The sequence below is a fragment of the Onychomys torridus genome, chromosome 18 (assembly GCF_903995425.1).
Source record: "Onychomys torridus chromosome 18, mOncTor1.1, whole genome shotgun sequence".
Lineage (NCBI taxonomy): Eukaryota > Metazoa > Chordata > Mammalia > Rodentia > Cricetidae > Onychomys > Onychomys torridus.
This window is the reverse complement of record NC_050460.1, coordinates 10,895,376-10,922,359: the sequence shown is the minus strand read 5'-3', so window position 1 is coordinate 10,922,359 and position 26,984 is coordinate 10,895,376. Positions and strand designations below refer to the sequence as shown.

At 45.8% G+C, this 26,984-nt stretch overlaps 1 protein-coding gene across 5 annotated transcripts in view; it reads left to right on the top strand.

Moving 5' to 3' along the window:
- Adgrf5 (adhesion G protein-coupled receptor F5) overlaps positions 1 to 18,203 on the top strand; it is an 83,835-nt gene extending 65,632 nt beyond the window's left edge. For 3 of the 5 annotated variants that reach the window (XM_036167972.1, XM_036167975.1, XM_036167971.1), the window contains 9 exons: positions 697 to 915; positions 4,042 to 4,197; positions 5,989 to 6,197; positions 8,525 to 8,704; positions 11,501 to 12,904; positions 13,970 to 14,011; positions 14,105 to 14,164; positions 15,585 to 15,669; positions 17,757 to 18,203. In XM_036167972.1, the coding sequence (XP_036023865.1) occupies positions 697 to 915; positions 4,042 to 4,197; positions 5,989 to 6,197; positions 8,525 to 8,704; positions 11,501 to 12,904; positions 13,970 to 14,011; positions 14,105 to 14,164; positions 15,585 to 15,669; positions 17,757 to 17,836 (2,435 nt within the window). In that variant the 3' untranslated portion in view covers positions 17,837 to 18,203. Of the gene's footprint in view, positions 1 to 696; positions 916 to 4,041; positions 4,198 to 5,988; positions 6,198 to 8,524; positions 8,705 to 11,500; positions 12,905 to 13,969; positions 14,012 to 14,104; positions 14,165 to 15,584; positions 15,670 to 17,067; positions 17,135 to 17,756 lie in introns of all 5 variants that reach the window. The other 2 variants (XM_036167974.1, XM_036167973.1) reach the window with 2 other exon arrangements.
- Positions 18,204 to 26,984: the final 8,781 nt, after the last annotated feature.

Here is a 26,984-nt window from a genome sequence, read left to right as displayed (position 1 = left end):
TACTAGATGCTTGGTATGACACTACCCAGCTGTGCTATGAAAACTCTAGAAAGTGTTTATTTGTCTAGTTTTAAGTAGAGAAGTATTTGTATTTCCTGTATTATAGCTCTGTGCTGTTCATATTGCCAGGAGATATGAGTCTTGGAAAGCATAAGGAATTGGTAGACCCGTGTGGTGGCAGATACAGTACTCACTGTGCTAAGTACTTAAAAATCCAGGGCAGCTGCTTAAATGGTGGTTTGTCCTCTGGTGCCATGGTGTCCTGGAACCCAAGGGACCACTCATTTAGACAGACAAGTGGGTGTGACACAGTCCTCCATCTTCAGAAGTCCTAGATCTTCAGAAAGTCCCTTGTCTCTGCACACCACCAAATCCCCATTCTTTCTTTGGTTGTGGGAGAAGCTTGAAGTAGGAAGCTTGGCACTCAGCTTCACTCTTAACCTTGGATAAGCCACTTGATTTGATTGGTTGGAGTGAATGCATCCTTGTAAGAAGGAAAGTTATTGATTAGTTCTCCAGACATGTGAAGTACCTAGGAGGGAAGTCAGTCAAGCTCTCCCAGTGCCCTTACCCAAGTTTGGGAAGGAAAGCTAAGACTCTTCTTATTGTCAACAATGCTGAGTGATGACCACATGGCAGTGATGCCTTTTAAGACCAAGGACTTCACCCTGCCTCCCTTTTGCTCCCTCCCCACAGGAACCTACCACTGCGTATTTAGATACAAGAATTCATACAGTGTTGCCACCAAAGATGTCACTGTCCACCCACTGCCTCTGGAGTCAGATATCATGATGGATCCTTTGGAAGCCAGTGGTCTGTGCACCAGTTCCCATCAATTCAAGTGCTGTGTGGAAGAGGAGGGAGGGGAAGATTACTTCGTGACTTTCCACGTCGATTCCTTATCCTTTCCTGCTGGTAAGAGCAGACCACCCCATTGTTAGGTCCCATTAGCTCATAGAAATGAGGTTTTATTCTTTAGATAGATATTGAAAAGTTCCCGGAGATGGAGCCACACTTGCTGTCCAGGAATGTAATCCCGGTTACTCAGGAAACTGATACATATGGATTCATGTGATAGGCCTGCCTAAGCAACATAGGGAATTCAAAGTCAACCTAGGCAACTTAGCGAGACTCTATCTCAAAATAAAAGAATGGAAAGAGGCTGAGGATGTAGCTCTGCTTCAGAGCACTTCCCAGCATTCAGGAGACCCATGGCATCTATTCTCTCAGTACTGGATAGAGACTTCATCAGGGATGAAATGTCATGGAGACTTCTTCGTTATCATGCTTTGGCACATGGCTGATGACTCATAGTTTGAAGCAGAAACTTTGGGTAGAGCCCATACATTCTTCTCCATCTCCACTCTCTCACTGTGGCCAACTAGACATTCTGATAACCTCTCCTTCTGTGTCCTAAGATAACTTGATAGAAAATGACCTAGTAATCCTTCTAAATGCATGACTAGGACAGCAAGACCGTAAGAGAGAAACAGCCAAGGACAGAGACAGAAAGAAAATAAAGCAAGACACACTCAAATGAAGGCACTTGCCATTATCAAAATCCTTGAGCCTTGAGCTTAAGGCTCTGGACGACATTGTTCTTTAAAACTTTTTTTTTTTAGGCCTGGTGGTGGTGGTGCACGAGACTAGCCTGATCTACAGAGTGAGTTCCAGGAGAGCCAAAGCAGCACAGGGAAACCTTGTTTTGAAAAACAAAAACAACAACAAAAAACCAAACCAACTCTTTTTAAAGATTTATATTATTTTATGTGTATAAGTATTTTTGCCTGCATCTATGTGTGTGTATCAGATTTAAACAGAGCCTGTGGAAGTTAGAAGAGGATGTTGAGTCCCCTGGAACTGGAGTTATCGATGGTTATGAGCCACCACATGGGTCTGGGAACCAAACCCAGGTTGTCTGAAAGAGCAACCAATGTTCTCAACCACTGAGCCATCTCTCCAGCCTGTCGTCTTAGTCCTCTAAATGGTACCCAAGCCTACCACATCCCATGTCCAACACAATGGCAGGATCTTCAAAGGGTATCATGCTCAGTAGAAGCCTAGGGCAGAAAAACAAAAAACCCATCAGTCATGGTTAAAATTCTGGCTTCCTCTCTGGGTGGATGCAAGTTCCCCTAAGCATTGTAACTTCCCTGCTTTCAGCCCACTTTGGATGCTGTTCTTATACTGTGTGGTATTTAAGAATGCTATGTTGAGGAGAAATTAGCTTCTGGTTCTTCACTGGTAATCGTCTTGCAAAAGTAAATAAAATAAAATTCAAATCCTCTCTTGTCAAAGGTCTCACAACTCCGAATCTCAAATGCACAAGGCTTGTTAATTCTTGAGCATAATAGGCAAGGAGAAAGGTTAAAAAAAATAGGCATGAAGATGGAGAGATGGCTTAGTGATTGAATGTGGGGGATCTCTGCAACCACCATGGCCAGCAGAGCAATGATCCATTGGAGTCAAGAAGGCAGTTTGGTTCGATACAACTCAGTAGCTGGTGTTGGTTCAAACTTCAGGAGTCTGACCCTGAGTAGTTGATTTTAGGCATATTTAAACAGCACAATTTGGTGAAAATATCCCTGGTGATAATTAATCCCATGTGCACAATGAGCATACATAAATCTCCTTGAGGACCAAAGTAAGCTAAATAAAGGGCAGACATGACTACATCTTTGTAAAGTACTTGTGACAACTTCCATAATGATAGGTTCTATAGATTGAGAAAAGCAAACTCATGATAAGGGCTTAGGAAATGATTCAGTGTGGTCTCAGTCACACAGATAGTGCAAAGGTCACCAGGCCATTAACCTTTGCTCCCAGCCTTCCAGGTGGATGACAGGTTACGCATCCCTTCCTTAAAAGGAACAACTCTGTGTATTCCTGGTTCCCCTAGTGCTTACCTGTGAGCACAAGGACCCCCAGGCCTCCTACAATTGAAGGCACTTACTGCTCTTACAGAGGACCTGAGTTTGGCTTTCAGCATCCCCATTGGGCAGCTTACAACCATCTATAACCCCAGTCCCAGGGCATTCAGCACCCTCTTCTGGCATCTGTGAAATCCTCACATACATGATGCACATACAGACAAGCGGGGACATATAAATCATAAGTAAATTATTATTACTAATAATAATAGCAAATAATAATTTAGGTGGTTATTTTAACGTCCAGAAAGGCCTATGCTATATAAAATGCAATGCACATAACACTAAATATCCTAAATGTGTAGCATAGATTGAAAAGGCAGTGGAAATTCAGAAGAGCAAGACTCCAGTTAGATAGAGAAGGCCATGTTACAGTGGCATGGATGGCAAAGAATCAACCCAGATATAGAAGAGTGCCAATATCTCCAGATTCTGAGGCCAGTATGCATAAACTGGGTGCTTTTCATGTACCAGACACTGAGACAAGCACTGGGAGACATGAAGATAAATGGGACTAGGTGGGAACTTCCTCTCCTGGAGCTTCTGGGTTAGTAGAACAGAATGACCTTCAGGCAAGGGAGAGGTCTGAGTTGTGAAGAACATACACTGTGCTTGCAGAGTTTGAGGTCAGTTCACAGTGCCCACCTTAGATGGTTCACAACCACCAGCAACTACAGCTCCATGGTGTCTGGTGCCCTCTTCTGGGCTGTGCAGGTAACTGCACTAACAAGCATACACTGACACCCATGGGTACACATCATTTTTAAAAATTTAAATAAACCTTCAAAATATAGAATGGCCTGTAAAGAGGTGGTTATAAATCACTGTGAAGCAGGGTGCAATCAATATGCTGAGCAGGATGTGGGATCAGACTGGAAACTATATGAATGGTCTAGGTAACATTTGGGTTAGCGTACATTCAAAGATGAATTTAGCTATTCTGAGAGCCAGAAGTTATTTTCACGTAAATATGTGAAACCAAACTAAAAATAAATGTCACAAATTCTGAGGAGAATCTGGGGTAGGTTTGTTCACCTTAGAACATCTTGACAACCTTCATGTCTTGGCTACTCATGTTGTGAATTCATGTTCTCGATAACACTGTCTTTAGAGAAAGAAGTCAATGGCAAGCAAGCATGCTACAAATACAGTCTCCCAGCAAACGCACCTCGCTGGTGTCCCCAACACATCAATGCATTTTGTCACTTTACCAATGCAGCCAACAACTCAGTCCGGAGCCCATCGATGAAGCTTACCCTTCTTCCGGGTGAGTGCACTTAAATCACTTTAAAATCATATAATCATGAGCAGAGACTCCTCATTCAATGCCTCCTTCATTTGGCTACTCCATGAATATATGTTAAATACATTCACAGGGCCAGGCCTTGGGTGACCCAGAGGGAATACTACAATAAATAGAGGCGAGACAGAGAGATGATTGAAGATGCTGTCACAGCTGCTATGGCAACTGTAAAGATAGAACTATTGTGGGTGGCCAGGAGAGCTGCTTGGTTTTGGTTTAACTTTGCTGCTAATAGTGGAGAGGGGTCTTAGCAGATGAAGTCATTCCAGGGCTGAGGCCAGAAGGCTGAGCGGTTTGTGAGGCAAACTGGGCAGCATCTGTGTCCAGCTGAGATTCCCTAGAGAGAATGTCAAGGGAATGTGTCCTCACTAGCACTCCTTTCCTGAGAGAGCCATTTGAAAAGAATTGGTGGGAAGAACAGGTGCCTGCCATCCCCATCCTTTGTCACCACTGGGCCAGTGTGACCTGGCCTATTCTCAAGGTGACTGACTGTGTGACTGTTTCTATGTGAGTTCATGTAGAAGAAATCACCCCAGTCACCAGAGAGGCAAAGTGATGAAGATGATTTCTTGGAAATGGGACCCCTGATAGACAAAGGTTCCCTAATTCTTCTACCTAGTTTGTTTGGTTTACTGAATGTTCTGTGAACATTCTGGCTCATATTGGTAACTGGGACCTGCCAATCAAAGTGGGAAGGCATTATGACAAACCTTAAAACCCTTGGCAAAGAGGATAATCTCTTATTTGGATGAGCATACATTAAGTTCTTGTTGTTTTCGTGGTTTAGATTTTCTCTACATCCAAAATGGGAGTCCCAGGGATTAGAGGTGGGCACAAAGCAGAGAGAAAAGCAATTGTGCATTATAGGAATTTGCTGTGGGTTAAAACCAAGAAGGGGCTTTGGAAAACCAGGAACAGAATGAAAGTTAGTTTAGTTCTCACCAGGCCACTAAGAGCAAAGGCAGTGTGAACTCTAGCACCAAAGTCTGTGCAACCTGATCCTGATTCCTTCCTCCTCCTCTTCCTGTAAGTTGTCTCTTTTGAAAATTCTTATACATGTTTTTAATAATCGTGACAGCGGGCAGGACAGGCAGAGCAATGGTAGAGCAATCTCCTGCCCTCCACACTAGCTCTGACTGTGTTGATCACAGCAGCTGAGATAGCATTTCCCCTCACACTCACACGCAAAAGTCAATCATCAGCCAGACAGAACTAAAGTGAGTTACTTTACACATGGCAAGGCTTCTGAGTGGGGAACTGCCCACTTGTGACCCCATGCTGCTTAGAAATACTCAGAATTCAGAGTGATTTGGATTTCAAGTTTTCAAATTAAAGGTGTTCAACTTCTTTTTTTATGTCACTGTAAGTTTTCATTGTGGACAGCCAGCACTGTATAACACACGGACCATTTCACACAAGTGTGAAGTGTATACTGAGTTTACCCCAAGTTTCATTCCCCTCTTCCCTTCTCCCCTCCCCCAATAGCCCTCTTGGCTCCCCTAGATTATTTCACCTCTGCATTCATTATATATATATAATGTGTGTGTGTGTTTATATATACATGATTTTATGACTCTATATAAAACCTAGGAATCACAAATGAGAGACAATATACAATATTTGTCTGAAAACAGCTTAATGTGCTTAATTGATCATCTCCAGTGGCATCCAGTTACCCCCAAATGGCACAACTTCATTCTTTGTGGCCGAAAGAAATTCCTGATGGTCCCTTTCTTTTCCGTATTTCTGACACAGGGGAGAACATCACATGCCGGGATCCTGTGATAGGGATCGGGGAGCCTGGGAAAATCATTCAGAAGCTGTGCCAGTTCTCCAGTGTTTCCAGAAGCCCTGGCCAGATCCTCGGCGGGACCATCACTTATAGATGTGTGGGCTCCCAGTGGAAGGAGGAGAAAAGAAGCTGTATCTCAGCCCCCATCAACGGTTTGCTCCGGCTGGCCAAGGTGAACCTGGAACCCTTGACTCCAAGCCCTCGGGGCAGAGTTCTCTGCACTTAGGAAAATGAGCCATGCCCCACTCACTCCAAAATGCATGGCCAAAGTGTGTTGTATTGGCTACTTTTCTAGTTACTGGGATAAAATATAGGATAAAGACACCTTAAGGAAGGAAGATTTTGTTTTCGCTCCCAGTTGGAGGGTGAAGTCCATCGTGGCAGGGACAGCATGAGAAGGCTGGTCACATGGCATCCACAGTCAGGAGGCTGACAGAGATGATGACGATCAGCTTGCTTTCACCTTTTCATTCAGCCCAGGCTGGGGGAATGGTACCATCCACGTTTACAGTGGCTCTTCTCACTTCATTTTCCCCAATCTGGAAACTCCCTCTTAGTTATGCCTAGAAGTTTGTTTCTATGGTGTTTCTAAATCCCAGCAAGCTGACAATCAAGGTTAACCATTCAAAAAAGGAAACCTAGAAACACTTTACAAACACTTAAACTTGAATATGAAGGCAACAAAGTGCACAGTGCTCTAGGATCACCCAGATGCTCAAGCTCAGCTGCTCAGCACCTGGTAGCTAAGACCTACTAGGCGTGGGTGGTGTGTTATACTTTCTCAGTGATCTCTTTCACATAGCTCTGATAGCAAATAGCTATAACATTTTCATAAAGAGATAATATAAAAATAAGACTCAATACCAAATAGTTTAATTAGGAAAATGTTGAAAGTGAATTGCAAGATGGCATTGGTGTCCATGTCTCAGTATGAAATATTTTAAATTAAACAAATATCTGTGTGTTCCCAGAAGGGGCACTCATCAAAGGCTTCCTAGAGAAGACAGATTTTTTTTCTCGACTCATTCTTTTTAAAGAGTTAAGAATGTAGAGAGTTAGAAAACAGATGTATACAGATAGATGATATAATCTGTCATCTGAGCCGAGATACTCAGAGACTAAAAGGGGGCAGACAACCCTTTTATTTTTATAATAGTATTTTTATTATTAAAATATAATCACGAAATTCTACCCATTCCCTTTCCTTCCTCCAATTCTTCCCATGCCTCGTGTTCCCCCCTTTTTTTAAACTTACATATTTATGCACACACACAGATACACACAACCTTCTCAGTCCACTCACTGTTGCTTATATGTGTATGATTTCAGGGCTGACCACTTGACATTGGCTAACCAATTAGGAAACTCATCCCTTAGGGAGACTCTTTCCTCTGCTCTCGGTGTTGCCTGCTCTACAGTTACCTGTAGTTTTTCATATAGGCTCGGGACCCTGTGAAATTTCCCCCTACACGTCAGTGTGTCTGTTGTTATTGTCCTTGTGTAGACCTTGTGGGGGCAGCCGTGTTATAGAGGGATCATGGGTGAAGCTTCCTTTGTCATTCCTAGAAAACACACTCTCACGGCAGATTTCCAAGTCCCCTGGCTCTTCCAAGTCTCCTCTTCCTCAGTGTTTCCTGAGCCTTATGCACAGGAGTTGTGTTGTAGGAGTATCTACTGGGCTGGATGCCCTGTGCTCAGTTATTTTCTGCATTTTGACCAGTTACGGGTTTCTATAATGGTTTCTGTCTATTGCAAAGTGAAGTTTTATTGGTGAGGGTTGGAAGCGACACTTATCTGTGGGTCTATGAGTAAGAATTTAAAATGCAGTTAAGAATTATGTGGTTTAGTGAAGTGGTAGTATACTGCTCTCCTCTAATATCTGTGACCTCACTAGCCCAGTTGAGTAGGTTTCTAGTAGCTCGCATGATTTCCCTCCTATTGAATGAGCCCTAATTCCTATTAGACGGTGATTGGTTTCTGTCAAGATATGAGTGCCACTATTGTAACATAGCGATGTCTTGCCACATTGGTCTCTTTTGAGGTTCACAGCTGCATAGGACTACAGTTCATTTCACTCCCTTGGCACCTTTCAGGACTTAGAAAGTAAAAGAGGACACTCTTAATAATTACATTGAGATAACCGATATAGAACATTAAAATAGGGGGATAATCACAGGGGAAAAAGAATGGTAGGTATGTTTCTATATGGACCAGGGACAAGTTTGGTTTACTTTAACTCTGTAGCAATCATATATATCATTCCTTTGTTTCTAGTTAGATTTTAGGTTGGTGTATGTTTAGCTCTTTGCTTTCTATATGCATGAGGTCTTAAACTTTTTCCATCCTGAGGGGCATGCACAGATAGTTTAAGGGGTGAAGCCTTCAACTCACAAATATATACTATTGATTATGGGTATTGAAGAAAAAAAAAGGGACCACAGCTTCCAGATAACCAGGATGAAAATATCTTCATTTGTTCTGCCTTTTTTTTTTAACTAGGCATTAATCAAGAGCCCCTTACAGGACCAGAAGCTCCCTACATACCTGAGGGACCTTTCTGTTAGTTCTTCGAAGGAAGAACAGGATATCCGCTCATCTCCAGGGAACCTGGGAGCCATCATTAGCATCCTTGATTTGCTCTCAACAGTTCCAACCCAAGTGAACTCAGAAATGATGAGGGTAAGTGCACTTAAGCCTTGTGGAAGTTTGGGGTCTTTCTTTCTCACACCTCTGGACTTTTGTTCAAGAAGCATTCCTTCTTCCCATGAAGACTCTTCTTTTCCAGAGCACTGATTTGGGTATGAGAATAGCCTAGCATGCTCTGCAAGCTACAACTTCTAGATTAGAGGGTTCCCAGTTTCTTTAAAGAAGTTCCAGTTTTGTTTCTTTGTTTAAATAGAATGAGTTCCTACTAGTTTTCTAGACTGGGAATTAAGAGGGTTAGAAAATATGTGCAAGGTGGGTGTTATGATGTCAATTTGGTACCTAGGAGGCAGGGCTTTTGACACACCTGTGAAAGATTGGCTGGGTCAGCATCAGAGAAGGTCTGTGAGAGACTATCTTCATTAAATTAATTAATAAAGGAAGACCAATCTTAATTATGGGGGGCACCATTCCCTAGGCTAGGGATCCTGGGTTATATAGGAGTAGAAGATGTGAGCTGACCACGTGCATGCCCACATTAATCCATCGCTCTCTGCTCTTGACTGTGGATATAATGTGTCCAGATCTCCTGCCAATGTCACTTCTCTGCCATGATGGGCTGTAATCTGGAATTGTAGGCCCCAAGTTGTTTTTGTCGGGGCATTTTGTCACAGCCGCACTTTTTACAGCAACAGAAAGGAAATCAAGACAAGATTCTCACAGGTCTGCATTGAATGCGAACTGTGAGTTACTTGTTGTTTTGGGAGAAAGAAAAAGTCCTAAGAATTCAAATGGAGAGGCTTTAATGAAGGGAGACAGACACATGGAGGTAAGTCAGAGTAAAATCTGTGAGGGGAGGCAGGGCACTCAGAGACCAGGGCCTTTATAAACCATTACCATACTACAGACAAAAGATCGGAAATCACACAACTGGAGTCCCCTGAGAGCGGAAGTCTTAGAGGAACACACTCTCCTCACAAGCTATAGATTTTGAAGTCCAGTGTGGTTTTTACCAGAGACAAGCTTGGGAGAAAGGGAACAGGGCAAGGGGACACTACAGATAATTATGTCAAGTTCTCTGGTTCTCACCTTCCCGTCGCCTGCCCCCTAGTGGCCAAGACCAACAGGAGGCCAACAAGCATGGAGCACAACAGCAAAGCTTTATGTTTATGGGTAGGGTCAGGACAACCAGCAACCATGGGTTGGGTGGCTTGGGCAGAACTGTACTTGTGTCACTGTTCTAGATGTGAATCAAGGTGGCTGCAAAGTCATGCTCCCTGTGAAAGTGCTGGAGGAGCCTTTCTTTCCTTCTCCAGCATCTGGGAAAACCATTCATACTTTCGATCCTGCAGCACCACTCCAATCTCTGTCCAACCCTTTTCTCTTTTGTATTTTGTTAAGATATTCTTGGAGTTGGGAGCCACCCAGATAATGCAGAACCAATCTTGTCCTAGGTTCGTTTTGTTGCTGTGATAAACACCACACCCAGAGGCAACTTGGGGGAGGGAAGGGTTCATTTCAGCTCACAGAGGAAGTGAGGGAAGGAACTTGAGGCAGGAACCAGAGAGGAACGCTGCTTGGTGGTTCACGGGCTCTTTCTTGGCTAGCTTCCTCATATAGCTCAGGAACACCTGCCCCGGGGATGGCACTGCCCACAGTGGACAGGCCCCTCCTACATCAGTTTAGGCAACCAAGACAGTTCATCACAGGCGTGCCCACCTGCCATTCTGCTTGAGGTAATTCACCGATTGAGACTTCTTCTCAGACAACACTTGTGACTCTAGACTGTGTCAAGTTGACAGTTAAAGCTGACTAGAGCAGATCTTTAATGCAATTACATGTGTAAAGGCTCTCCGTCCACATAAGGTCACATTCCCAAGGTTTGGGTGTCAGGATATACCCTGTTAGAGGCTGCCACTCAACCTGTTCCATGGGCGTATTCTACTATAGGTCAGACAGGACAAAAATCGGGAGAAAAACTATTTTCAAGAGAAAGGAACGAAGGAAAAGCATTGGGTCCAAGCTTAAGGAAAAGAGGAAGAAATTGTTGATCAGAAAACAAAACCGCCCTTGGAGACACTCCCACAGCTTATTTGATGCTCAGAGCTAGAGCAGGTCTTCTGAGAGGCGTGCTGGTGACATGCCCCCACCAAAAAGCCTTCATAGGCTTGTGATTTAGAGTCAAGTCAACCAAGGGCCCGGAGAAATGTTTGTAAAGTGTTTACCAAGCAAGCGTGAGACTCTGAGTTCAGTCCCCAGAACCCAGGTAGAGAAGCTGGACACAGGGGCTTGATCCCCTCTGCCCCAGTGCTGGGGACAACAGGAGGATCAATTCTTGGAGTATATCAGCCATGCAATCACACCGAACCAGTGAGCTCCAGATTCAGTGAGAGACCCTGTGGACAGATGTTGTGAAAGACACCCAATGTTAACCTCTGGCCAACGTTAACGTCAGTACCTTCATGCACACATATATTTGTACACCCATAGGCATACATATACAAAAACACAATAAGAACGCAAGAAAATCAAATGACAAAAAACAAGAAATATGATCCCTCCCAGCCAGCTAAGTAGGTCTTAGTAGTGATGGGGATGATTCTCATAGTCATTGTTACTAAATGCTCAGCAAAGTCCCACAGCCTTGTACTCCCTGCCTCTGCCGTGCTCTGTCATGAGAAAGCAGGGGATAGATCTTCTCTCCTTGTGATGCCTTAGATTCTCTGCTCTTCCCCTTTGTTTACACACACCAACCAGTACCCAGAGAAATGCTGTTTTGTCTCTTTTATCTTGAAAAAAATGGTTTGGTCGCCTCCCCCATGTTGCCTACAGGATGTGCTTGCTACCATTAATGTCATCTTAGACAAGTCCACCTTGAACTCCTGGGAGAAGTTACTACAGCAACAGAACAACCAGAGCTCTCAGTTCCTGCATTCCGTGGAGAGGTTTACCAAAGCATTGCAGCTGGGGGGCCACACCCCTCCATTCCTCCTCCACCCTAATGTTCAGATGAAGAGCATGGTAATAACACATGGGCGCCCCCAAGTCTACCAACAGAAGTTTGTCTTCACAGACTCTGACCTGTGGGGTGATGTTGCCATTGATGAGTGTCAGCTGGAAAACCTGCAGCCCGAGTCATCGATTGTCACTGTGGCTTTCCCGACTCTCAAAGCCATCCTTGCCAAGGATGTACAGAAAAAGACATCTTCGAACAGCTTAGTGATGACAACCACCGTCAGCCACAGCATCAGCAAGCCATTTAGGATTTCCATGACTTTTAAGAACAACCATCGTGCAGGTGGCAAGCCACAGTGTGTCTTCTGGAACTTCAGCCTTGACAACTATACAGGGGGCTGGGATAGTAGTGGATGTTCTATGGAGGATGATGGTCGGGACAACAGGGACAGGGTCTTCTGCAAGTGTAACCACCTGACATCATTCTCCATCCTCATGTCCCCAGACTCCCCAGATCCAGGATCTCTCCTAAAAGTACTTCTGGATATCATTTCTTACATTGGGTTGGGCTTTTCCATCTTCAGCTTAGCAGCCTGTCTAGTTGTGGAAGCCATGGTGTGGAAATCCGTGACCAAGAATCGGACTTCCTATATGCGCCACATCTGCATAGTCAACATTGCTTTTTGCCTTCTGATTGCTGACATCTGGTTCATTGTGGCCGGTGCTATCCACGATGGTTACTACCCACTCAACGAAACAGCCTGCGTGGCCGCCACCTTCTTCATTCACTTCTTCTACCTCAGCGTCTTCTTCTGGATGCTTACCCTGGGCCTCATGCTCTTTTACCGCCTCATTTTCATTCTCCATGATGCAAGCAAGTCCACCCAGAAAGCCTTGGCCTTTTCCCTAGGCTACGGCTGTCCACTCATTATCTCCTCCATCACAGTGGGGGTTACCCAGCCGCAGGAAGTCTACATGAGGAAGAACGCGTGTTGGCTCAACTGGGAGGACACCAGAGCACTGCTGGCTTTTGCCATCCCAGCATTGATGATTGTGGTGGTGAACGTGAGCATCACAGTTGTGGTCATCACCAAGATCCTGAGGCCTTCCATCGGAGACAAGCCAGGCAAGCAGGAGAAGAGCAGCCTGTTCCAGATCAGCAAGAGCATCGGGGTCCTCACGCCCCTCTTGGGGCTCACTTGGGGTTTCGGTCTTGCCACAGTGATCCAGGGGAGTAATGCTGTGTTCCACATCATATTTACCCTCCTCAACGCCTTCCAGGTAAGCCAAATATCCAGGCACCAGGATCTCAGGAAATGTCCGTTCTCGTGGGATGAACTAATGACAGAAACACAAACAAGAGGAGGAATGGGGAAGGGTTTGAATGCACAGGAGACCTAAGTGTCAGAAAGCAGTAATTGCAAGCACTCTGCCTCCGTGGAACCTTGAACCTTTTATTACCCGCATTATGACTTGGTTCCAAATGTTCCCATAGTACAATTAGGACAAGAGTCACCATTCTAAACTAGATGATGCTGTTTACTCAAGATAATCTTGCCCCAGTCTTACCTTTTAAGTAAGAATAACACTGTCACTAAGTCAAGTCATGGCTCCACTTAGTCTCTCTGAGCATCAGCAAGCTCTGGCTTTGTAAGAACAGACTTCCTGTTGGCCACTGTATCTCCCCCTCTCTAGTGCCTAATAAAGAACTTGGTCCAAGGCAGGTTCTCAAAAGCCAATGGAAGGAAGTAGATGCTGAGTACCATGTAGTTCCTCCAGAAAAACACATGGAAGAATGAATGCCCTGCATATGCCAATCTGTCTGGTGGTGTTCAGGTGAAGAAGACATTTGTTTGCTCTCCGGTAGTATCTAGTCACTTACAGTGGAGGCCGGTTTGTTAGATAAGCTGTAAGAGAAAGACAGACGACAAGGAAGCATCTTGCCCCTGGATGCTTGTGACAAAACCCTATGAACCCCAAGTCCTACCACCGTGTGTTATGAGCTACAAGGTTCTTAGCTAATGGTTTTCAGGATATGCTTCCAGGGAAGGAAATATCTCATCCCATGACTGTCTTCACAACATAGGGGGATAAATGAGGAATAATGTTGATTAAAGAAGTGTATTACATAACCCTGTCCATAGGCAGAGGAAAACAGAAATGATTGCCCTAGCAGCTATCCTTTAAGGCTCCTTACTGTGTAAGTGTTGTATCACTTAATGTCGTCATGTCCTGGACTCATCACACCCACTCAGATGGGGCAGACTCAACACCTGCTTACTAATGCTTTCAGTGGAACTGGATGATGGTGTGCCATTAAAACGCAGTCCTTAATCCTCTCCACAGGGTCTCTTCATTCTTCTCTTCGGCTGCCTCTGGGATCAGAAGGTAAGAACAGTGATGGTTTCCTGTTTCTGGCAATGTCTAACATGCCCAAATGGAGTCTGTTGAATTGACACCAGTTTCTTTTAAACCATGTAGGTGCAGGAAGCTTTGCTGAATAAGTTTTCATTGTCAAGGTGGTCTTCTCAGCACTCAAAGGTAAGCCTGGTCCTGAAGAGACTTTACCCTCATGGACTCCGTTAATGCGATACAAGGAAATAGACTAACCCTTACCTTGGGGTTGTGGTCAGTTGGGTAAAACATAAGCAAACCCCTCTGCTTCCATGACTAATTCCAGCACTCTGTCATTTAGTTCCACAGAAAGCGTTACTAAGCAGATGTCAAATCTTTCCCACCTCTTCCGCATCTTAGTGGGTGTGATGAGTCCAGGACATGATGATACAAGTGACACAACAGTTGCACAGTGAGGCCCTAAATGATTAGGCAGTGACTGTTGCTTCTTGCCACAGTCTCTGGTTCCATGTGCCATGCACATCTCTTGAAGATGTGACTCCACAGCTTTCAACGGCAGAGAATCTGAAGATGGCATCTAAGCCAGAGCAGTGGTGCATATTTGGGGTTTTGGGGTTGTTGTTGTTTGGTTGGTTTTTGGCTTTCCAAGACAGGGTTTCTCTGTGTAGTTTTGGTGCCTGCCCTGGATCTCACTCTGTAGCCCAGGCTGACCTTGAACTCACAGAGATCCGCCTGCCTCTGCCTCCCAGTGCTGGGATTAAAAGCGTGCGCCACCGCCGCCCGGTTGGTGCATACTTGTAATCCCAGCACTCAATAGGAGCTCCATGAGTTGGAGACCAGCCTGGGCTACTTAGCAAGTAACACCAGGGCAACTGGTTCTAAATAGTGAGACCCTGTCTCAAAACCCAATACCAACAGCACCACTATGGAGGCCTTTAGGTGAAAAATCAAATTCTCAGTGAGAAGCTTGTGAGTAGAATTTAAGGAATTAGAAAAAAAAATTATTATTAGAAATAATAATGAAATTTTCTATAGTTCATTCTTTTTCAGTGCAACTGTTGTCCTTGAATATTATTGGCTACCTTTCATATGCCAAAGGTACTAGAAAAAAAAAACTAACAGTAACGTTAAAGAAAACAATCTACAAAACATAAAGACATGTATTTAAGCAAGGATACAACTTAGCTTATGATTAGTCTGTGAAAAGAGCGAAACTGGTTTCTTAGCAAAGAAAGATAAAACAGAGGAAGGGAGGGGAGGGGAGGGGAGGGGAGGATGGATGCAGGGAAGAGGAAGGAAGGGAAGAAGGAAGAAAAAGTAAGGAACAGGCAAAGAGAAGGAGGGAGGGAAGGAAGGAGAGAGGGAGGGAGAGAGGAAGGAGGGGTGAAGAATAGGGAGGCAGGGCTGAAGAGGGAGTGAGAACACAACTCGTATATACTTGCAATCTCTTCAGTTCAGAGCACACCACTGGACCTAAGGGACAGAGTTAGAAACACAGGAAAGCGACCCCTAGAAGGCAGTAAGCCACCCACCCCCCAAGAAATCCAAACAGCCCTGGTCTCCCAGACCTGCGTTGTGACTGTCTTTTCTTCCCTCTCTCTTCTAGTCAACCTCCCTAGGTTCGTCAACACCTGTGTTTTCTATGAGTTCTCCAATATCCAGAAGATTTAATAATCTTTTTGGTAAAACAGGTATGTAGTGACTACCAGGTGCTCCCAGGTGGACCAGCTCAGACTGGCCCTGACCAAGCACCTCTGCTTCTACCCCCATTTCTTGGCAGGGACCTCAACAACTGTGTTTAGGGTAGAGATTGAACCCAGGAACTTGTTTATATATTCACAAGCGACCAGGAGCTTGCAAAAGAAGGGCAGCTACTCTAAATAGGCACATAATGGAAACTCACAAGGATTTTTGGAATCTTGACAAGCCCAGGAGAGCTGTCTATCAAATAGAAACAGTATCTGCAAGTTTCTGGGCTTGTCCAACACAGAATTTTTTTTTAAATCATGTCAAGTAGTAGACGCATCACTTTTCTGTGTCACGCCAAGAATCAAAGTGGAAAATTTGATTATAGGATTCAGCTCAGTGTTGTTCCTCCCACTTTCTATAAGTTTGTTTGTTTCATACATTGATATTTACAAACCGAGGATACATACATGAGCCATCACCCAGGCCAGATAGTCTAACAGACAGTCCTAAATTCTACCTGGGGAATAGGAAATAAGTAGCGTTAATGAGTTCAGAACTGGTCTCAGTGAATCAGAATGTAAAACCCAGTCCCAACCACTGCCTCCCACAGCACAGCCCCATCACATCGCCCTGACAGGACAGTCCTATCACACTTCCGCCCAATAGGACAGTCCCATCATACCACCCCCATGGAGCAGTTCCGTTTACACAGACCCCTCACAACACATTTCTGCCACACTGCCTCTCCCACAAGAAAATAACCACACACATGCCTTCCATTTCATTTTTGTTTTCCTCAGTGTTGGGGATCAAATCCAGGTTCTTTCAAGCATGCTAAGCAAGCACTCTACTATTGAGCCACCTCCCAGCCTCGTGTCCGTCTCTTTAAAACCAGTTCTCACAAATGCAAACTTAGGTTGTGCTCTCTTCCAGACTCTGGGCATCATACCCATGCTATCAAATATATCTGAATCTGAATATTCTGAGAAGTCCATAGAGACCAAATCTCTACTGGATATAGTGGAGAATTGGGGAATCACTCCAGAGATGAAGGAATAGTCTCTTTTCACTTTAAATGTCACTAATTTGACCCCACATGAAATGACTGAGTCTTTGGAATAGTACTGGACTTCCTGAGCATTTAGCATTTCCAATGAAGTGAGCAGAAATTATTCAGTAATACGCTGAATCTGAACTTTGCAAAACATCAGCCAATAGAACACACTCTTCAACTGTGAATGATCTAAGTTGGGAGGTGGGCTTTATTCCTGGGGTGTCGGGGCCTGAGATTCCTGGTCCCTGCTGTTGGATACTTTTGCATGGGCCATCAGTACATCCCTGCTCTGGATAATTTTTTTTTGGGGGGGGCTAATTCCTGTAACTTTGGTTTATGTTGTCAGCAGCCCCAAAGGTCCCCCCAGACAGTGATGGAAACCCTGTTAGCAGTGGCGGTTCATCATACTGATGGTAGGGTAGTCACTTCGGCCCTTCCCTTGCCCGGTGCGTGTTCTCTGTCTCCCTTGTGCACAGCGCCTGCCGTCTGCCCACACAAGGCTGAGCGGTTCCACCAGCTGCCCTCCCCACTCTGCTGGTCCTCGGTACTTCCGTTGGTATCTGTCCCTTCTTCCCACCCTGCCTCTTCCTCCTTTGTGATTACTCTTCCTTTTCCTTGTCTTCCCCGTATGAACCTTCAGCTCAATGGCTAGCTCCTTCCCACAAACTTCCCCAAGTCAAGATAAACATGGGGACCAGGAAGTTTTCCTCATGTCGAAGCCCCCAGGTCCATGCATGTGGGCGCTTAGGGAGAGGCTGCCCATGTTGAGATCTTCCTGTCTTGTGTGGAAATCTGGCTGCTGGTGTGTCGGGGAGTAGTTAGTGCTTGGTGGCTGCCGTGCATGCTTGAGGACAGCACTTCCGTCGTCGTTGGTTCTCTGGCACGCTGGGTAAGGGAGGAGGGCAGGCCTGGGTTGGTTTCCAGGCATGGCTGCTGGACCAGAGCTCATCTTGGTTCGTTAGAAGATGTCTGCACCCCAAAGTACATGAAAGTTTGTCTTTGAGGCTGAAATGCTGCTTTGCCTTATTTTTGCAGGAACATATAATGTTTCCACCCCAGAAACAACCAGTTCATCTGTGGAAAATTCATCTAGTGCTTATTCACTGCTCAACTAGGACCAGACAAAAGCAAATCCACAGAACGTCTCAGAAACAGGGCATGTGCTGAGAAAAGGGACCCGTCCAAAACTCTGGGTAAAGTGTTCTCTCCTCGGACTTCTGGGAGCAGATGGTGAAGAGACTCTTTCAGCAGAGAAGACGCTTTGTTTTGTAAAGACAGACTAAAAGCAATTGCCATGTTTATTTTTTATCCCTTATACAATGCCAAATATGTATAGTATTTAAAAGAAACCCCCCAAGGCCCAACTTTTCTATATGTATTGTAAAATAGAATTTTGAAGAGAGTTTTCGCCCCACCCCACCCCTCATTGGCTACAAATGTAAGTGTTGACTGGAGCTGTAAGTAAAAGGCTAGTACTCTGGAGTTCAGTGAATTCAGGGAAGACAGAAAGGGTGAGAGGGACGGAGGAAGGAAGGAGGGAGGGAGGGAGGGAGGAAGAGAGGAAGGGAGGGAGGAAGGGAGGAAGGGAGGGAGGGAAGGGAGGGAGGGAAGGAAGGGAGGGAGGGAAAGGAGGAAGAGAGGGAGGAAGAGAGGAAGGGAGGAAGGGAGGGAGGAAGGAAGGGAGGAAGGGAGGGAGGAAGGGAGGGAGGGAAGAAAGGGAGGAAGGGAGGAAGGAAGGGAGGAAGGGAGGGAGGGAGGGAGGAAGGGAGGAAGGGAGGGAGGGAGGAAGGGAGGGAAGAGAGGGAGGAAGGGAGGAAGGGAGGAAGGGAGGGAGGGAGGAAGGGAGGAAGGGAGGAAGGAAGGGAGGGAGGGAGGAAGGGAGGAAGGAGGGAGGGAGGGAGGGAGGAAGGAAGGGAGGAAGGGAGGGAGGGAGGAAGGGAGGGATGGAGGGAGGGAGGAAGGGAGGGATGGAGGGAGGGAGGAAGGGAGGGATGGAGGGAGGGAGGAAGGGAGAAATGAAGGGAGGGAAGGAAGGGAGGGAGAATAATGTAGAAAACATTAGGGAGCACATTTTAAGGTTTCCACATCAAGATCTAATATGGTCACTCAGATACCATGGCACTGAGAATGAAATGGTATGCCTCACAACTGGACAATGAAATGAGGTCATGGGGGACAAGCTCAGCACATTCCTGATGTTTCCCTAGTTTAAAGGGTAGAATCGAAGACAGAGGAGAAACTAGGAAGGAAATCATGCCATGCGGATGCTTCTGACTGGATGATAATATTCAAGAGCAATGCACCCAAGGAGATCCATGTGCTCATGACAAGGACATGCATATGAACCTTTGCATGTCAAGGCCTGAGCAAAGTAAGATGAACACACAGAGGAAATATGACAGCAACTCTGTCAGATTCCAATAAGGATTCATCTCTCATGGTTTGTCAGAAAAGTACTGTGTGAAAGTTTGTCTGACATTTTGAAAGCAATGCATGTATCTGTATATATTATACCCAGTTATTGACAAATTTTATATATTGCACTGAACTCAGACCCACATCTGTCTTACGTGTAACAGCTTTAACCAGGTACTTTCTGTGCGTCATAGAATAGATTTTAATAATTGTGTAGTGTGTACCTTTTTCTGCTGCCACTGTGACTTCATCCTGACTGTGGAGATGATGGCCCTGGTGTGCTATACAGCTTGCCCTGTACTAGCTCTTCCCAGTTTTCTATGTTTTCAGACCAATATACATGCATAGTTTCTGTGGTCTGCTTCGTGTTTATTACAGCCACTTGGAAGGCTTCTGGAGAAAAAGCATACAGTAGGCTCTTCTGTGCTCTAAGCAACACTTTGCTTTGATAAGCAAATGGCAGATTTCCCCCCAAGGATTAGGTTGTTTGTGCATTTATACCTGCGTAGTTTTTATATGTGTGTCTCTCAAAAATACAGGTATTTATTAAGACTACATCCACGTAGAGCTCACCATGTTCAGGATCCAAGAGCAAGTCATACAGTTCATACCCAGCATAATCTCAGAGGGAGAGTGGCAGGAAGGCGGCATCCTGGTTAATTACTCATTGCTGTAGGAGGATACTCCGTCAAAAGCAACTCAGGGAAACACGGTTTGTTTTGACTTAATCTTCAGGATACAGTCCACTGTGGTGAGGAGAGCATGGCTGTGGGGCATGAGGCCAGCCCCTCACTGCTTGCCTGCTCAGCTGTCTGGAAATAAAGAACAGGAAGTGGACAAGGCTATAAGAACTCATAGCTCTCCCCCAGTGTCCTCTGTGTGTGTTCCTCTAGCCTGGCTCTACTTCCTAAAGGTTCCCAAACAGCGCCAACAACAGGGTGGGGGTGGGGGCCAAAGGTTCAAATACAGGAGCCTAGGGGGGACATTTCACATTCAACAACAAACAGCAGGCTCTTCAGGATGGATGGGCAGGCAGTGATGGGTGCCCTACATTGGAATGATGAGATAGAGGAGTCTGAACCCATTGATTTAGATTCTGCAAGTTTTATTTTTAATACTTTAAAGTACTTTAAATCTCTTCCTGGGGGCTGAAGAGATGGCTCATCGGTTAAGAACACTGACTGCTCTTCCAGAGGTCCTGAGTTCAATTCCCAGCAACCACATGGTGGCTCACAACCATCCACAATGTGATCTGATGCCCTCTTCTGGCCTGCAGACAGAACACTGTATACAATCAATTTTTTTAAAAAAAGGATTATATTTTTAAAAAATATCTCTTCCTTTTAGTTCTAAGCTTAAATTCTACTTCTCTGTTCTTCACAGAGGAAGAGAGGTGGGGCGGACAAAGTCCATCCAAATTGAGCTTCGTTTCCACACTAGTGCCATAGATATCTTGTGTAAGAACCAACACACACCTGCCCTAACTGAATGGCTCATTATTTAAAGTCCTTCCAGGGGACAGATGTTGGTGTGCAGATGTGGATGAGTTCTCCAGGGAATCTTCAAGGCAGGGCAGAGTTCAGCAGAGAGAAAACAGAGATAAGTCTAAGATGAGGCTTCCTTTGCATTCGAATTGGCCGCTAGAGAAAGAATGACTTGGACTGATTTAGATTAAGGAGCACTGAGCCAGGAGTGTTGCACAGTAAGGCTGGGCAGCCTTGACATCGAGAGGCATAGCACCAGGGGAGGCTGGGACTGTGGTGCTCAAGGAACACTGAACTTTGGCCCACTTCATTGGTGCCCCTTGGGAGCCATTGGGCTTGACCTTGTGAAGAGAACCTCCATAACAGCATAATAGCAGGAACTTTCAGCTGAATTCCATAGGATGTGGATCTGGCCCTCTGCCTGCTTTCATTAGCAGAGACACGTTCCCCTGTCACCAATGCACATGCCTGCAAACTCTAATGTGCACACAAATTCATACACAGACCCCACAAACTGGCATAGGCACACATACATATACCCCCAGGCTCGAGTGAACACACACTGATACCCAAATACCCAGGCATACATGTACACATGTTTTCATGAGAACTGCCACATCTCTGTCTCAACTGAATGGCTCATTATTTAAAAGGACGTTTGTTAGTTTGTAAATGTAAGATTCAGCAGGGGGCCATTCATCTTGGGGCAGACACATACACATTCACACCAACATGAACAAACACAGAGGCCCCTCAGTCTTTCAAGGCACAGCACTGGATTCCAGGAAAGGCAGCTGGAAATAAGGCTTGGTGCTTAAGAATGTAAATTGCTCTTACAGAGGAATCCCAAGTTCGGTTCCCAGCGCCGATGTTGGGCAGCTCACCACCACCTCTAACTCCAGCTGAAGGGAATCTGTGGCCCTCTTCTTGACTTTAAGGGTACTTACATGTGCATATCCCCCTCCCTGACACACATGTTTGCACATAATTAAAGTTTTAAAAATGAATTCCAGAAAATCTGTATGACAAAACACTGAAGGAATACTTAGTGGTTTTCCGCTCACCACCTCACACTGACATTTCTAAACAATAAAGTAAATGTAGTATCCAAAATTGTAAAAGATGGAAGCACATGGGTCTGTGCACTGTGGGAAAGCCAGAGGCTGCACCCAGTTCTGCAGCAGCAAGGGGCACTAACTGTGGCAGAGAAGGGGTGTTCAACGCCATAGGCGCCACATGAAGCCTGTTCACTTTGCTAAGAGAGTGCTCCCGCCAGCCTGTATTCCATATTCTCTGTATCTTTTATTGTGTAAAGTAAACTCCATGGGCTCAGGCTTTCTTTCCATAACGGACTTTCCATTACGGCAGTTTCTTGCAAAAGGATCTATGCCAATGTTTCAGGAGTTGTGAAGTTGGAGGATCCAAAAACACACAATTAGTGCACAGCAATGTTCTCAGGGACTCCTCTAAGCATCACCCAGCATCTCCCGGGGTGAAGGTCACTGGGAGGAAATGAAGAAATGCCCTGGGAAGCCAGAACCTTTTGTGCTTTGTGCAGAGCCCTCCAGAGAAGTCTGTATCTGAAGAAAATGTACACAGAGATAAGAAAGAATACAGCAGCCAGTCAGTGTGGAGAGAGACACGGGAGAGTTAATCCCAGGTGAGTGGTGCAGAAAGTCACAGACAGGAAGACAGAAGAAAATTACATGAGCTGTTTATGCAGGGCGAGAGTGTTTGTTCTGTGACATGTAGAAGTGCCATGATATTGGGCTCTTGCACCCCCAAAAGAAACCAGTGACCCAGGCCACTAGAAGCCTGGTTCCTTGAGAGTCCACAAGGGATGAACTTAGAGTGAGCATCTATTTTGTATTTTTAAACAGAAATAGCATTTCTATTGCAATCAGATGCCATGGGTTTCTAGAATTATGACTCCAAAAAAATCATGTCCAGTGTATAGTGATGCTTTCTTTCCTGCTAATAAAATAACTAATGGTTTGCCGAGCTTTCTTTGTATAAATTGTCCATTTCCCAGTCAAGCGCTGCCCCAGCTGCTGCTTCATATCAGCCAGAACCCAATCGAACTCCCCAGATACCCAGTGAGGCCTTCCATTTTCCAGACACAGAGGATGCCAGAGGCTCACAGCTGAGCTCAGACAGGGCCAGCAGCTTCTGTCACACCCTCCACACTCCCAGGAACGTTGTGACATCCAGCGCCATACCAGGAGTTTAGACAGGGTCCTTGAAGCAAAGCCGCCAGGATCTAAATATCTAGGAAACAAATCCACTCATGTCTGTTCCAACATGTGTGACTCAGTTGGCTGAAGCTAGATCCCTCGTGCCCTATAAATACCTTGTAGCACATTCTAGAAGGCGCTGAAGTTGGTAAGGCTCCCACTTCCTGTGGCATGGGCAAAGACTACAGGAAGAGGGCAGGTAGACCAAATGGCTGAAGTCCACTTTGAGCAAACACCTGCTGTTCATTTCCGAAGGCCGCTGCAGGTATTTCAGTGGCCACAAAGGGGCTCAGCTGTAGGATTCTTTCCTCACAGCCCAAATCCTGTTTATGGAACCCCTGGCAAAGCTAAAAGCAGAATCAACATAGTCCACCCCTTCTAGACAGGCTGCCGAAAAGGATCTGAGGAAGCCAATAATTTTACTGACTGCTATTGCCACCCTTGATAAACTGAGAAGAGACAAGTTCCCTCTCCACCCCTTCACAAACGGGACCAGGCAGGAGCTACGGGAATCTGTTCCCATCCCAAGGCCTTTATTCTTTAACTCAGAGCCAAGTGAAGTATTCTGGCAGCCATGACAGAGTAAACATAACCACCCCAGGAATCTAGCGGGGGTGGGGGGCTTATTCTCAGCATGAAAGGCGACAGGAACCAGTTGGGCAAGACCTGGGTAGATTGCTGTCACAGCCCACTTCCGACAGCACTGGACAACGGAGTCCAAGAATGTCTTCATGCTTGGCTCTTTGGGAACGATTTTGATGAGTGCCTCTCCTGTCCCCAACCTTCCAGTCAGCAACCCCTCCCCTCCCCCCGCCCCCGTAGTTGTGGAAAGAAGTGTTTGATTTTGATTAACCGAGGAAAATTGTTACATCCATTTGGTTTTTTTTCTGGAACCGTGAGTGTTTTCCCACGCCCCAGAGCTGTTTCGCATCTGTCTGAATCAGCATCCTCGCGGGCATCTCCAGCTGGGCTAATGAGTGACAGCTGGCCTCTGGCCTGGGCGCCAGCGCGCCCTATTCGCGTCGCCCGAAGCTTGATCGCCCCCTGGTGGACATTAGAGGATGTGCCGCTTTTGAGGTTGTCAGAGCCCCAGTGCGGACGCTGAGGCTGAGGGTCCTCGGTGGACAACCCACAGTGATGGAACTTGGGTCAGTTTAACAGGATGAAGTCCGAGGCTGCAGACGTGTGGAATAAAGGAATCACTCTCTCTCCCACCTCCTCCCCCCGTGACATTATGATCTTGGCAGGGACGGGTCAGGAAACACACAGAAGTGTGGACACATACAGTTGAACTGTGCATAGGGAATTTGCAGGTGGGTCCGTTTTTTTATATATACAATGAGGACTAGCTCCCTTCTGCCTTTTATTTCCTCCTTCACTAGCGAAAGCTAATCTATGTAACCAGTCAAAGCTAAAGGCGGCCGGCTCTGGAAGTGATGACCCACTCTGTCCCACCCCTATTACCTCACACAGGCATGCTGGCATCCCCCCCTTTCCAAACAGGTTTCTGAAAGATATTTTAGGAAGCAGAATGGGAGCCTTTCCATGTTCCATGAGAACAAACTTTCTCCATGAGTGAGGCTGTAAAACGATTGATTTGGATTCTCCTTTTTCCATTTCTAACTCACCTATGGAACTGTTCTATTCAGACACAAAGAAGAGTGTAGTTTTCGTCATTTGGGGAAAACTAGATGGAAGAAGACATGGTTGTGTTATGAAAGGTAAGCTTAACCCAGGAAAAGACAAACATCTAGATTGAACACACACACACACACACACACACACACACACACACACACACAGAATGGAGACTGTTAGGGAGAGGAAGGGAGAAGCAGAGAACAGAAGTGGAACGGAAGAAGAAGGTAATGGGGTGAATACCATCAAAGTGCACGATAAGCTTGACTAAAATGCCATTATTGGGACTAGACGATGGCTCAGCAGTTAGCAGTGCATACTGCTCTTCCAGAGGACTCAAATTCTGTTCCCAGGACCCAATTTCAAGCAGCTCACAATCACCTGTAACACCAGCTCCAAGGGACACAATGCCCCCTTCTGGCTTCTGTGGGTACCTGCACCCATATGCACATACAGATATATGCATACTTTTAAAAAATAAAATATCTTAAAATGTCATTATGAAACTTACCACTTTGTACAACGGATACATATTTGTTTTAAATTAGCCAGTTGAACTTTCTTAGCTGGGACAGGTTTCCAATTTCCAATCCACACTGAATCCTCAGCTGTCCAGGGCTGTCATTAGCCAGGCCAGCAGCTGGAGCCATGTGGTAAGTTAGTTTCTCATCTGGCCTCTGGGCACACATTGCCAAAGCATGAGCCAAGAAGAGGAGAAACCAGGGTCAGCTGTTGAGAAGGCTGGTACTTAGGGCAGAGGAACCATCTGAATTGGATTTATATAATAAGAAAGGCAGCTACCCAGTGTCTGGGGAGATATCATATGCGTTGAGATGTTCACCACCACCACCACCACCACCACCACCACACACACACACACACACACACACACACACACACACACACACGTGTGCACATATAAGCTCTCACACCTTTCCTTTTATGTTAGATATTTCTTCACCAGATAGCAAAATCTCAGTGAGAGGCAATGCTTAATAAGCAAGTCCCTGTACGAGAGGCACTTTAAGTGGAATGGGTTGCTAGATGTTCTACTATATTAAATGACATTTATTGATGCCCTACTCTGTACCTTGTGCCTGGTTCTTTAGGTCTGCAGCCTTGCTGAAATCCTCTAGCCATCCAAAACTGAGTTATCATTGCAACAAACCTGGCCATGTTGTTCAGGGGATTGTGGACATGTGCTGTTAGGATTGTGGGTGTCTTCGGGGTTTTAAGCTGAAGTGCCTTCGTGGACTCGAAGCTTTGTGGTTGTCCTGTGGGAACGTGGAAGATAATGCTGACAGTAATGCACATGGCGGAGGCCTGGTTTGTGATGACTCAAAGTGAAGCAAAAATTTTATTCACTTCAGGGCCTATGCCACTAAGTCTTATCTCAACCCGAAACAAGCTAGAGTCATCTTGGAAGATAGATTCTGAGTTGAGAAAACGCTTCCAAAAGATCGGGTTGAGGGCAAGCCTGAGGGGCATTTTCTTAATTAGTGATAGATATGGGAGGACCCAGCCCACTGTGAGTGGTGTGTGCCTACAGGAAGAGAGCTGAACAACTGAGGCAGAGCAAGCCAGTAAGCAGCACCCCTCCATGGACTCTGTCGGCTCCTACCTCCAGATTCCGGCCCCAACTTAGTTCAGCAATGGAGTGTGACCTGAGAGTGATCAATGAAATAAGTTAACTCACTCCTCCCTAGGGCATTTACGGTCATGGTGTTTTATCACAGCAATAAAAGCCCTAAGACAGGGCCATTTGTATGGTATATTTGAATAAAACATCTGCGGTTTCTAGTCAGCGGTGGTTGAGCAGTCAGCTACGACTTAGCAAGAGACCAGGATCACTGAAGTGAAACCTTGCTTTGCTGGGACAATTGGCGCTGGTCAGCTGGGGCTAAGTAAGAGACTGGATGCTGTTAAGTAAAGAATGACATCACTGTGGCAAAATCGTCTCGGAATATTTTCTTGGAATCAACACACAGAGCTGTGGTCCAGAAGGGGACCAGGACATGTCATCTCAGGCCGGCAGTAAACTTGCTATTATCTAAGAGTTTCCCAGGTTGTACTGGTTTGGGTAGAATAAAAACTGCAAGACCCAGGGGTCACAGGGAGCGGCTGGGACTTGGCACTGGGTGGCCGGGTTAGAGTCTAAAAAGAGTTCCGGGGAAGCTGCTGGTTCACCAGCCTTATTTGCACCGGAAACCCCAGGACCAAAGAGATCAGGGAAAGACTGGGGCTTGGCACCGTGGGGCAGGGTTGTTGGACCCGAAAAGAGTAAAGGGGTCATTGGTAAAGCACCAGCCTCAGTGGTAGGGAAGACCCTAGCACACTGGAGGTGCGAAGACTGTGGGGTGATCAGCAAGGACACCCGCAGCTGTTGAATGGAGCCCACCTGAGTGTATGAGACAAAGCATGGTTTCGGACCCCAGCAACAGAGGGGTGGGGCTGCCCGAGTCCATGGGAACCCGGAAGAGCCTGAGTCCCAG